We start from the raw sequence: 12,560 nt of genomic DNA on the forward strand, positions 1-12,560 counted from the left end.
TAATCTCAGGTGATCCACCCGCCTTGGCCTCCCAAAGTGCTGGGATTACAGGTGTCAGCCACTGCACTCGGCCTGTATTTTCTCACATTGATTTAAGGAGTCTCTTATGTGCCAGGAATTGTCCTAGATGCTTTGAAAAAGAATTGTGATATATCTAGCAAGATAAACTAAAAACGTAATTTTGCAATGGATTCTTAGATATGACACCACAGCCAGGTCATATTTTTCACAAAAGAAAAAATAAATTGGACTTCATCAAAATTAAAAACCTTATGTATCCAAGGACTATTTTTTTTTTTTGACAGGGTCTTGCTCTGCTACCCAGGCTACAGTGTAGTGGCATGATCATGGCTCACTGCAGCCTCAACCTTCTGGGCTCAAGTGATCCTCTTGCCTCAGCCTCCTGAATAGCTGGAACTACAGGTGCCACCAAGCGTGGCAAATTTTTAAATTTTTTGTAAAGATGGGGCCTCACTATGTTGTCTAGGCTGTTCTTGAACTTCTGGCCTCAAGCAATCCTCCCACCTCAGGCTCCCAAAGTGCTGGGATTATAAGCATGAGCCACCACACCTGGCCAACGCCATTATTAAGAAAGTGAAAAGTCAATCTATAGAATGGGAGAAAATATTTGCAAATCATGTCATCTGATAAGAGTTTAGTATCCAGAATATACAAAGAGCTCCTACAATTCAATAACACACACAAAAAACCCAATTAAAAAATAGGCAAAAGACTTGAACAGACATTTCTCTAAAGAAGATATACAAATGGTCAATAAGCACAGGAAAAGATGCTCAACACCAGTAATCATTTAGAAAAATGCAAATCAAAACCACAATGAGATACCCCTCCACATCTAGAATGGCTATAAAAAAGTGTGAAATAACAAGGGTTGGGGAAAATGTGGAGAGATTTGTACTCCTGTGCACTGTTGGTGGGAATGTACAAAGGTACAGCTGTTGTGAAAACAGTTTGGTGGTTCCTCAAAAGGCTAAACATAGAATAACCACATGACTGACCCTGCTAGTCTACTCCAATGTATATATCCAAAGGAACTGAGAGCAGGGGCTCTGACAGACACTTGATCTTAGCCAAAAGGGCGAGAAGCAATGTACATCAATGTTAATAGCAGCATTGTTAACAACAGCCAAAAGGCAAAAACAATCCAAGTGTCCATCAACAGATAAATGGAGAAACAAAACAAATAGAACCAAACAGAATATTAGAATATCAGAAACAGATTATTCAGCCATAAAAAAGAGTAAAGCTCTGATAGATGCTGTAATATGCATGAACTATGAGAACATTATAATAAACCCAACATAAAACAACAAATATTGTATGCTTGCACACATATGAGGTACTTAGAATCGGTAAATTCATAAAGACAGAAAGTAGATTAGAGGTTTCCAAGGGTTAGGGGAAGGAAGGAAATGGGGTGTTGTTGCTTAATTGGGGTGGTGAAAATATTTTGAAAATACTGGTGATGGCTGTACAGTATTGTGTGTGTAATTGATACCAGTGAATTTTGCAGTTAAAATGGTAAATTTTATATATATTTTATAATAAAAAATTAATAATGTAATATATCAAAACCCACTGAATTGTACACTTTAAGTGAATTACATGGTATATAAATCTCAAAGCTGTTTTAAAAGTATATTTAATAGGTAGTGATAGATACATTGATTTAAAACTTAGTGTAAATTAATAACATCAAAACACCATCACATTTCAAGTATTGGATACCTATCATATATTTGTCTTTGTATCGCTTTATGTATACATTTCCTCCATTTTTTCAAGTTAGCTCTATACCAAGCCATAAGAAACTTTTTTTTTTTCTTGAGACAGAGTCTCACTGTGTCACCCAGGCTGGAGTGCAGTGGCATGATCTTGGCTCACTGCAACCTCCACCTCCTGGGTTCAAGCGAATCTCCTGCCTCAGCTTCGTGAGTAGCTGGGACTACAGGCGTGCACCACCACGCCCAGCTAATTTTTGCATTTTTAGAAGAGACAGGGTTTTGCTATGTTGACCAGGCTGGTCTTGAACTCCTGGCCTCAAGGGATCCGCCCACCTCGGCCTCCCAAAGTGCTGGGATTACAGGTGTGAGCCACCGCACCCAGCAGGTCTTTTTCTATCAATATTCTTTTTACCTACTAGTAGGGATAAAGAGATCTTGGAGAACTCTGTTGAGGGCTTGACCACCATTTCTAACAGAATGCACCCTGAGCTTCAGACGGCTGACTTGAATTATTCTCAAATCAACCTTTTTATAAATTGGAGATTACTCCAATAAACTTATATCTGATAATGCCAGAAGATGGGAGGAAAGAATTATAAAAACATGTAGACTATCCTCATTTGTACAATTTAAAAAAGTAATGTTTAATTTTTGACGTAGGTGCCCAGAATTCAATTTTTTTAAATGACTAAGATGGCTGGCATCATATTTAATAAATAAAAAGTACAATTAAAAATAATATGTAAAATACATATACAAGCAAATATATAATTAATGTTCCATCTTTTTCAATGTACTATGAACTTATTAACTCAAGAGAAGTAACAAAAAATATTCAAAACCAGAAACTGACAGATTCCCAGAGCTGGAGAAGTCTCTCATTTCATAAAAAGAACATTATGTTTCTGGCTTATGAATGAACTTCTGTATGATTTTGTACTTACTCTATTTGGGAAAGAAGGGACTATACCTTTTTTTGTTTTTTTCTGTTTTATTTACCCTACAGAATATAAGAACTAGATCCAAGTTCACTGAAGTGCACTTGAAAGGTGTTATGTTTTTAAGCATAAATTGTTATTTGAATAAACATACACTACAAAGAAATCATTACAGCCATCACAGCAGGAGCAGAATTCCACAGTCTCTATGAACACTTGCAATTCAAGTCCATGTGGAAATGGTAATTTCCTTTCTTGAAGAGAAACACAGAAATGGCATTCATTATGACTAAGACCTTGTAAGTACAGAAATGTGGAAGTGTGAAGTTTATAATATTATAAACATGTTTATTACAAAGACATCACTGCAGAGTGGGCCTCAATTTTTTCAGTCTTTGCTCATCTTACAAGGGCTTGGAGTTCCATGTAATGACAGCTGCACTGGCTTTGTAAGTAACAAAATCAATGCCTTTTTTCTTTTTCTGTGCCCAAGTTTCCTCTGTGCATTATATGTATACTGGGGTATGGTAACAGTAAAACAGAAAAAAAATCTTCAGATTTCAGAATATTCACAACGGACACATGTTGGAAGGAAAATGCTTGTAGTAGTGGGGAATCTGGGGAAATTACTGGAGAAAGGAGGTATGTGAAGAGATCAAAAAACAGCACTGCAAACACTGATCACAGACTAAGTCTTTTACTGCGGAAAAATCAGCAACTGTGAAGTGTGGCTAGGTCTACTGCATCCGAGAAGTTTGAATGAACCCCTCAGAAGGGTTCAGCTCCGTGGGCACCATGCTCTATCTGCATCCTCCCTTATGCAAGCACATCATGAGAACGTGCCAGCCCACAAGATGGGGTGTTGTTTATGGTGTGGCAATTTCTCACACGCTGATTCTTACCAAGTTTCAAGAAAAATTAAGAAGAATCTCGTGTGTATGTGTGTGTGTGTGTCTGTGTGTGTGTGGCAGGCAAGTGTGTTTAGATCTAAGCCAGATGCTTCATGCCTACTGTATTCAGGTAGACATGTTTTTGAAGCCTGTTGAGGTAGGAAAGCAAGTTAACTGCCCACACAGTCACTTCCTTCCATAGTTTTCTGAGCAACACTGAGAAGTGCAGTCTCAGACACTGATGATGTTTCCAGGTTAGTGCAAATTAAAAGGAGTGAAAGAGAAAACATTGTTTAGACTGATAAAGTGTTTTTAAAAGAACAGCAAAGCACAAAGGAAAATGTACTTGAAGAGAGGATATAAACACACTGCTAACAAAAAAGGGTACCATTTCTAACATCTGGTAACAATCCCCAAATGTTTATATTTTCAATTCACCAATCTTCAGGATCTTCCATGTATGTGAGAAGGGAACATAAATTCATTAAACATGTAACATTTCCCTTTCACAAGCCAGGACTGTACCACATCCATGTGGGATGAAAAGGTGACTAAACCTCCATCCTTGATGTGTTCGTATCATCATAGAAAGCTATGAAGCTAAATTTAATATTGGTTTTTAAAGTACTTTTCTGAGGGAGCTTTTAGAAGTACCAAAACACTGTGGCACAATATCCATCCTGGACATCATATGTTGACAATGTAATTTTAAAACTAGTCTCTTCTCTTGTTGTTACATCACCTCTGTGATAGATACTTTTGGGTTTCTGCTATGTGATCTACATATGACTCCATTCAATTCTTTTTTGCCCAGGGATAAATTGAGTAGCTAAATAAATTTGTCTGAGGCAACACAGCCAATGAGTGGCAAAGTAGAACTTTTCAGAGCTCGTGCTCTTAACTCTCTAGGCCACGGCTTGGCAAACTTTCTCTGTAAAGGGCCACAGAATATTTTAGGCTGTGCAGACTATTTTATCTCTGTCACAATTACCCAATTCTACTGTTATAGTGTGAAAGCAGCCATAGACAGTGTATAATGAATGGGTGTGGCAATGTCTCAATAAAACTTTATTCATAAAACCAGGTGGTGGGCCATCAAGGAGAGATGTGATTATCTTGCCAAATAAACTTTTTTTTAATTTTTTTGAGACAGGGTCTCCCATCACCCGGGCAGAGTACAGTGGCAGGATCACGGCTTATTGCAGCCTTGACCTCTTGCCTCCCACCTCCTGCCTCATTTTTTGTAGACAGAGGTCTCGTTACATGGCTCAGGCTGGGCTTGAATTTCTGTGCTCAAGCGATCCTCTCACCTCAGTCTCCCAAAGTGCTGGGATTACAGGTGTGAATCACCACACCTGGCCACATCAGCTCTTATAGGGCAGCAGTCATGACTCTCACTTGTTTTACAGAGTGGCTACATGTGGATGCATTTTGTTACCAATCACCAAGTGTTCAAGTGTTTCTCAGAATGGGTTGGGTGTCTAGTTGTCCAGGATTTCACAGTTTAGTTGGGGAGGGTAAGATTCTTTTCTAAGAACAAAGCAAATAATGCAAAGCCATAGGAGTAGTGAAGTGGATGCTATAGATTCTAAGTGCTGCACAAACAGTTTAAAACTGGGTTACTATTACTAATGGTGGTGGGACTTCATTGGGCTATGATGTTTCAAAAGGAAGTATTTCCTGAGTATTCAGTAAGTGCCCTACGTGTCAGGCATCATGCTAAATATACACATATGTTATACACTACAATGTACAAAACATCCTATGAGTTTGTCCTAAGGCCCAGAAAAATCAAGTGACTTGATGGTAGTTCTACAAATAGTAAGTGTCAGAACTGGGATCTGAACCTGGGTAGACTGATTTCGGTGGTGGGCTCTTGACTTCAAAATTGTGTTCTCCCCCCAGAGAGAAGAGAGGCAGAGGTGGACTGTAACCGAATGAAAAGGAGAGACAGAGGAGACTATAAGGGTTAATACATAATTGGTCAAAACTACTGGATTGTTCCTTTTTCTGATCTGCTATTTCAAAGCAGATGAGTTTGTTTGTTTCTTTTTTTTTTTTTTGAGACATAGTCTCACTCTGTTGCCAGGCTGGAGTGCCATGGCGCGATCTCGACTCACTGCAACCTCCGCCTCTCGGGTTCAAGCCATTCTCCTGCCTCAGCCTCCCGAGCAGCTGGGATTACAGGCACGCACCACCATGCCCAGCTAATTTTTGTATTTTTAGTAGAGACGGGGTTTCACCATGTTGACCAGGATGGTCTCGATCTCTTGACCTTGTGATCCACCTACCTCAGCCTCCCAAAGTGTTGAGATTACAGGAATTTGCCACTGCGCCAGGCCATGAGTTTCTTTTTCTATGACTTTTAGCATTGTTAAGGAATGAAATGTTTTGTGTCACTAAAAGACCGGGCAAACAATAATTCCTACTGTATCAGTCCCAACATGCAGGCTGCACAGGGCAAGGGCAGCAATGGTGCACTGTAGTGCGTTAACTCCCACACTGGGGTTTGGAGACAAAACCTATTTACAGCTACTGAGCTGTTGCATGAATGCTGACTTACCATCATATTCTGGGAAGTAGTCAACTAGATGGGAATACATGATTTTCTCCTCTAGAAGATCTTTCTTGTTTAGGAACAGAATAACCGAGGAATTCTGGAACCAGGGATATGTGATAATTGTTCTAAACAGAGCCTTGCTTTCCTCCATTCGGTTCTGGGGAAAAAAAAATCAGAAAAAATAAGGAGTGCATTACATGATTACTTAATTTGTGAATTGTGTTTATTTTATAAGTCCAACCCATCTTTTGTAAACAACCAGTTTTTGTAGCCCTGTGTTGGATTTGTCAGGATTTATATGCAAATGATTCATGATATGCATTGGCTGTTTTCATTATGCAAACTCTCAGGTTGACAAGCAGAAGGGAGTAATAATAATAAAAATCAGCTAAAATAGCTCCTACGGTTGAAAGAGAAAATAATTGAAAGCCTAGAGAATCATGTTGTGAATCTGGCACACTGTCACAAATTCCCACCAAAAATCATTCATTAATGACTAAATACTTGAGATGTGAACTAAGGACTAGATATGACTTCATTTTGTATTTCTTAAGCTATATTTATTTGGGGCCTCACAATTAACTCTATTCTAAGCAATCAAAACAGTTACTTTGTCAAAAGCATATCTATATTTCTAGATGTTTTCTAGAGTTACTACTCTACACACACACACACACACACACACCCTTTATAAACACATGGAAAATGTTGTAAGATCATACATTTCCTGTTCCTGAGTGCATGCTTTCTCCCTATGCTTCACTATACTATTAATAGAGAATTGTGGAGATACACATAGTAATTATGTGGAGATAAAAATGTAATATTTCTCACTTTCAGCATCTGTGAGTAAGTGTTCTCACCTGAAGCTACACTTTCAAGCCTACCTTGGTAACAGAAACCCTAAATGGATTCTCAAGAAAATTAGTCAGCTTGCTACTATAAATGAAGATGCTATTTGAGGCTGTTCCTGAGTCAAATCATTCCTCTGAAAAAAACATACTTATCAGCCAAAAGCTAGAGGGCCTCAGAGCTTCTTTCGTTGCTCCTTACCATTCCTTCTGCCATAGACTCCCCTCTCTAAATCATTCCCACACTTGGGTTACAGAGGAAGGCAGCAGATTTGGGAATTCTCCTTCCCCTGAGGAGATAAAAGCCAGGATGCATGGGCATGCTTCATCCTGCACACACTTTCCAACCTCCCTTCTTACTTCTCCCTGTTATGGCTGGGTTTGTGGCAATGGAAAGGGCTGCCTGGGATTGTGCCCACCTCCGCTGCTAAGAGGAGGCTTGGTGATTTACACCAGAGCATCCTAGTTTCCTGCCATGTGAGCTGGCTTGGGGCTGGGCTCTGATCCAGGCCCAAATCACTTGGAGCTTCCCTCCCCTCATTTATGGTAATCAGTTTAGCCAAGCATCTCAACTAGGCCAATTAACTTGAGGACTTTTGCTGGGAACTCTGGAACAGAGAACCTTGCTTTCGTGCAGAGTTTGGAAGAGGAATCATGGAGCCTCAGGAGCTTTTAGCAGCCATCTTGAAAAGTGAGCGAAAAACAAATTGGGTCCTGCTCACCTGGTTTTTAACCTCTTGCTCCAACCAGGGCTAAGCTTGGTCATGCCTTTAGATTTGTCAGGAACATCAGTCAAAATAACCTTTTATTTTTTCAACTAGTTGGGGCTATATTTTTCTGGTTTTTATTATACAAAATACTTCCAGTTGGTAAACCTGGATATATCCTCCCCTCCAAACTTATACAAGGAAGTGAACGAGAATGACTGAATAGACTGGCTATGAACACCTTCTGCTCAGCTTTTGCCTGCCTGCGGTAGGATGCTCCTGGAATTTCAGTGAAGAGTTACAAAGGCCATGTATTGCTCCTCTGCGTAGCCCTTGACTGGTGTTCTGGAAACCTCCAGGGACCTCAGCTTTTACCAAGTACAATAATCTGGATCCTGAATACGTCTTCTTGCTTTCTTCTGTAAAGTGTGCCAATTCAAATTAAGTGATAAGGCACACTTTTCCAAAGGAGATCTTTGTCAAATCAGGCAAAGTCCATTGTCCCCAATCTCTTCAACCTGTTAATTTTGTGCCAACAATTGCATAGATAATTAAAATTAATGAACTATGTGGGCTGATATAATGAAAGATAACTTCATGGTTCAAAAGACAGTGTTTATCTCACTGCATACATTTCTCTTTTATATAAATGATAGGACAGACATATCTTTAAACATACCTTTACTGTCTACAGGCCTTTTAAGGGTTCTCGTAGCCAGTGATAAGATTTTAAGCCCTGGAAATAACACTGAGAAATGATATCTTGTAGCTTGAGATTTTATAGGCTGAGTGTTTCAGGACTGAAGACAAAGGCTTTAATAAGAACAAATAATTTTTTAAAAAAATTTAAAGAAAGTTAGTGACACCCCTGATGGGAGCGTGGTGTTTTGTTTGTTTGTTTTTAAACCCCTGTTACTTATAGCTAGAGAAATTCTAGAAAGTCATGCTATGGTATTCAGAGACTCCCCATCTAAAGGTATGTACACCTGGGCATCAACCCAGCAAGTCTCCATTAGAAAGCCTTATTAAATTTAGCATTCCTCAGAAGGGGCGTGATGGGCTCCCAAGGGAATGGGTCCTAGTTGAGCCTTTTCTGGCTGGAGACTTTCAAGGGGAAGTGACTAGACCATGGCAGAGACAGGAAAGGCGAGCCTGACTTTGCATCGATATAGAAGAAGGTGTACCATGTCTCTCTGTTTAACTTCCAGACTAGGCTGGAAATCTTTAACTTCCAGACTGGACTGGAGCCCCAGTGGAGTCTGCTAAGACAGAGCCTTGTGCCAGCCTGCTGGGCAGTGGAGAGGAGAGTGACTGAGCCCAGCATTGTGTTCCAGAGACAACTTGCCCAGGGTGCTGGCCATCTGTACCCAGTACTGCCTCACTGGGGCTGCTCTGGAGGCAGCTCACCCATGCATGCAGTCTGCGGCTGCTCAAGGACATACCTCCATTCACCAGGTGCCAGGTGGACTGAAGCCCGCGCTTCTAGCTCAGGGGAAGGCTAAAATGCGCAGATGACTGGCAGATGAGATCAGCTTTCAATCAGGCCTGCCAATTGAATCTCCGAGGGGAGATGCCAGGAATCTGCTTCTTACAAGCCCTCTAGGTGATGTGAATGCACATTCAAGTTACTGTTGCTATGAATCACATGGGGTGTTCTTAAAACAAGGCTTCTGCTTCAGCACGGGGTGGAGCCCGAGGGTCTGCATTTCTAACAAGACCGCACTGAGCTGGAAGGTACAGAAGAAAGCTTGCCGAGCCCGGGACAACAAGGGAGGCGATGCTGTATCCCATTTTCATGATAAGAAGTGCAAGTCAAACACAGCTGAGCGTCTGATTCTGGGCAGACTTTTTTTTTTTCCACCCAATTAAGATTCTTTATGCTATGCTATATGATGTTTTCCACTGCATAGTAAAAATTCCTTATGCCTTGACTTTTCCTTTATGGAATAACAGTTACAAACCAACATGCTCTGTATCAAAGCCCTGGACTAAATCCTAAATGGACTAAATGAGATTTTCATAATGACTCATAAGGTAGTGGAACGTGCAGAGTGTGAGGCATAATCCACTTGCTCAGTAAAAATTGAAATCTATGAGGGAACAGCACGTCCCAGGAGACTTTGTGGCACCTGCTTTGCAGTAATCTGCCAGAGCATGACGTTTCAAGAGGGATCGATGTGCGAGCCACGTGTATGACCCATAATATAAAACAAGGAGGTTTTGTTTACTCTGAAGACAGGTTTAAAGGCAGTCTGGGGGGTGGTGTTAATCATGCCCTCTTTATCTTGGGGTTTTAACCAGTTGGGAAATGCATGCAGAGGATACTAGTAAAGGTCCCCCTCCCCGCTCAACCCCACCGAGATGGAGTTCCACTCTGTTGCCTAGGCTGGAGCTCAGTGGTGTGATCTCAGCTTATTGCAACCTCTGCCTCCTGGGTTCAAGCGATTCTCCTGCCTCAGCCTCTGGAGTAGCTGGGATTACAGGGTGCCCGCCACCACACCTGGCTAATTTTTGTATTTTTAGTAGAGACAGGGTTTCACCATGTTGGCCAGGCTGGTCATGAACTCCTGACCTCAAGTGATCTGCCTGCCTTGGCCTCCCAAAGTGCTGGGATTACAGGCATAAGCCACCACACCCTGCAGGATACTAGTAAAGGTTTTACTATCCCAAACACAGGGCTCCTTGTTAACAGGTTGGGCCTAGACTGTGTGAGGCTCTAGGAGCCTTCCAACTGCCAATTGTCCTCACCCACCACTTCTCTTGAGCTGGAAACAACTGTCCCTCCCAATGAAGGGTGGCTTTGGTGCAGGTGAGAGAACTGGATCAGGGAGAACAAGGACAGGGTGCGCTGCCAGAAGTAGGTCCTGCCTGGGCTCCACTTCCACAGAGAAGGGAGGACCAAAGAGGCCATAAAGGCTGAGGACAGGCTGTAAGCGAGTGACCATGGTGTGTGTCCTGGTTGGTCTCTGCTTCAGGTACATGAGGCCATGGAAATGTCAGACTCGCCTAGACCACACTGATAGGTAAGTCATTCCTCCTATGGGCTGGAACCAGCCAAAGGGTAGAGTACTAAACTGGGAAGCATTCACCCCAATCCTTGGCCCTGAGGGAGAAGGATAGGGTACCTGCTCCCTGCTTTGTAATTGCAAGCAGGATGGTGTGACCCCTGAGTGTTCCACCATGACCAGTCATCGGCGAAAGCCCTGTTTGAGCCATCAACAAAAGGTCTTATACCTCTAATATTTAACATCTCAAATCAAATTATGTAGATCTCTGATATCCTGAACACATTGCTTTTTAATGCATTTCCCTGTTAACATGTAATTGACTAAGGCTGCCTACAGGGTGAAGCTACAAGTTCCGATCTGGCAATCACAGCTTGGCACTGTCTTTAATATGAGCCCCTATACAAATGGTCTTTTTTCCTGATAAACAGATTCCATGTCACCACTGCCACATGACTGCATGTTCCTGACCTGTGACCCACAACGCTGTCCCCACTTCTTATCCTTCAATATCCAGGTCAACCCAACTTCCCCAAGCAGTTCTTCCCCAAGCCCCACTGGGCTTGCTTCTTCCTCCCATCCCCAGCACAGGGTGTCCTATCCCTAGTGTGCCAATGGTTCAGTGGACACATATGAGAGCTTCTGAGATGCAGGGCATGAGCATGCTGTAGACACAGCCCTTGTCCTGGAAGACTAAAGAAGACAAGCATGCAATGCATCCTCACAGGCCCACATGGTGGGCCCAAAGCAGTGAGAAGTAGGGGAGGCTGGGGTGACACAGGAAGGAAAGATTTGACTGTGCAGTGGATCAGGGAAGGTTTAAAAGGAAAGGTAGTTTCAAACTGAATCTTTATAAATGAATTGGAGCTTGCAAGGAGGAAAAGAAAGCAAACATCCCTCTGATTAAGGAAGAGGTTGGATCCAGTGGGCATGGCCCAAGACCCCAGCTGGAAGCTGGCTTTCTTCAGGCTACAGTCTGGCACAAATCTCTGCATAACAATTACCAAAGGGCCTAAAGGAACAGTATTTTGTGTCTATACACTTTGCATCCCTGCTGTCACCAAAGTCAACATGTGCTCAGCACACTGTCTTTCCTTATCCCTCTCCACCAAATTGGTGCTTCCCTCTGTCAAAAGTCAGCATTAAACTAGAGATTTGAGTATCTGTTTCAATAACTTTTGCAACTCCTCATTATCTTGCCAATAAGAACATATTCTCACAAAACGCACTTATTTTCTTAGCAAAGACAAATTTAGACTAAGACCCGTAATTCTTTTACCTGATACAAGTTATCCACCTGTCTCCCTGGTGGTATTTTTTTCTTCTATCAGTACATTGATAAACCACATTGAATTACATTTCCCATAAAGTCTGAAATGCATCCTTAAATGCAAAACAAGACTATTAAGAAATAAGCATGCAGAATGTCATGAGGGCATTCATAACAATCATCACTGAGGGCCTGACAGTCATCTATGAGCTGTTCTCAGCTGACCTGAGGTAGGATAGACCCCAGAGAAAATGGGATGAAGATTTCCAGGGTGCAGATGCTCTTGAGTCTCAGGGAGACACAGGGTGCTGAGTGATGAGTCTCAGGGAGACACACAGGGTGTTCAGTGACCTGATGCCAGGAGCCAGTCAGGTGACTGTGATTCTGTGATGATAATTTCTGTGTTCACAATTCTGTGCTTATGTATCCCCTAAGCTTTCTGCTGAAAAAGAAGGCCAGAGCCATCATGCCCTCTACTTCAATGAGTGAAGTCCAGATATACAGACACAGAACGAATACACGAGCATGTCTATAAAGTCGACTGCTCAGTAAAAGGGGAAAACACACAGTTTGTTACCTTATGATATTTTTTTA

At 41.8% G+C, this 12,560-nt stretch overlaps 1 protein-coding gene across 1 annotated transcript in view; it reads right to left on the reverse strand.

The window, feature by feature from the left end:
- Positions 1-12,560, reverse strand: part of GNAQ (G protein subunit alpha q) — a 321,775-nt gene that overhangs the window by 2,027 nt on the left and 307,188 nt on the right. The window contains 1 exon segment of the mRNA NM_001261595.1: positions 6,137-6,290. Within this exon segment, the coding sequence (NP_001248524.1) occupies positions 6,137-6,290 (154 nt within the window).

This window comes from Macaca mulatta, chromosome 15, assembly GCF_049350105.2.
Source record: "Macaca mulatta isolate MMU2019108-1 chromosome 15, T2T-MMU8v2.0, whole genome shotgun sequence".
Classification (NCBI taxonomy): Eukaryota; Metazoa; Chordata; class Mammalia; order Primates; family Cercopithecidae; genus Macaca; species Macaca mulatta.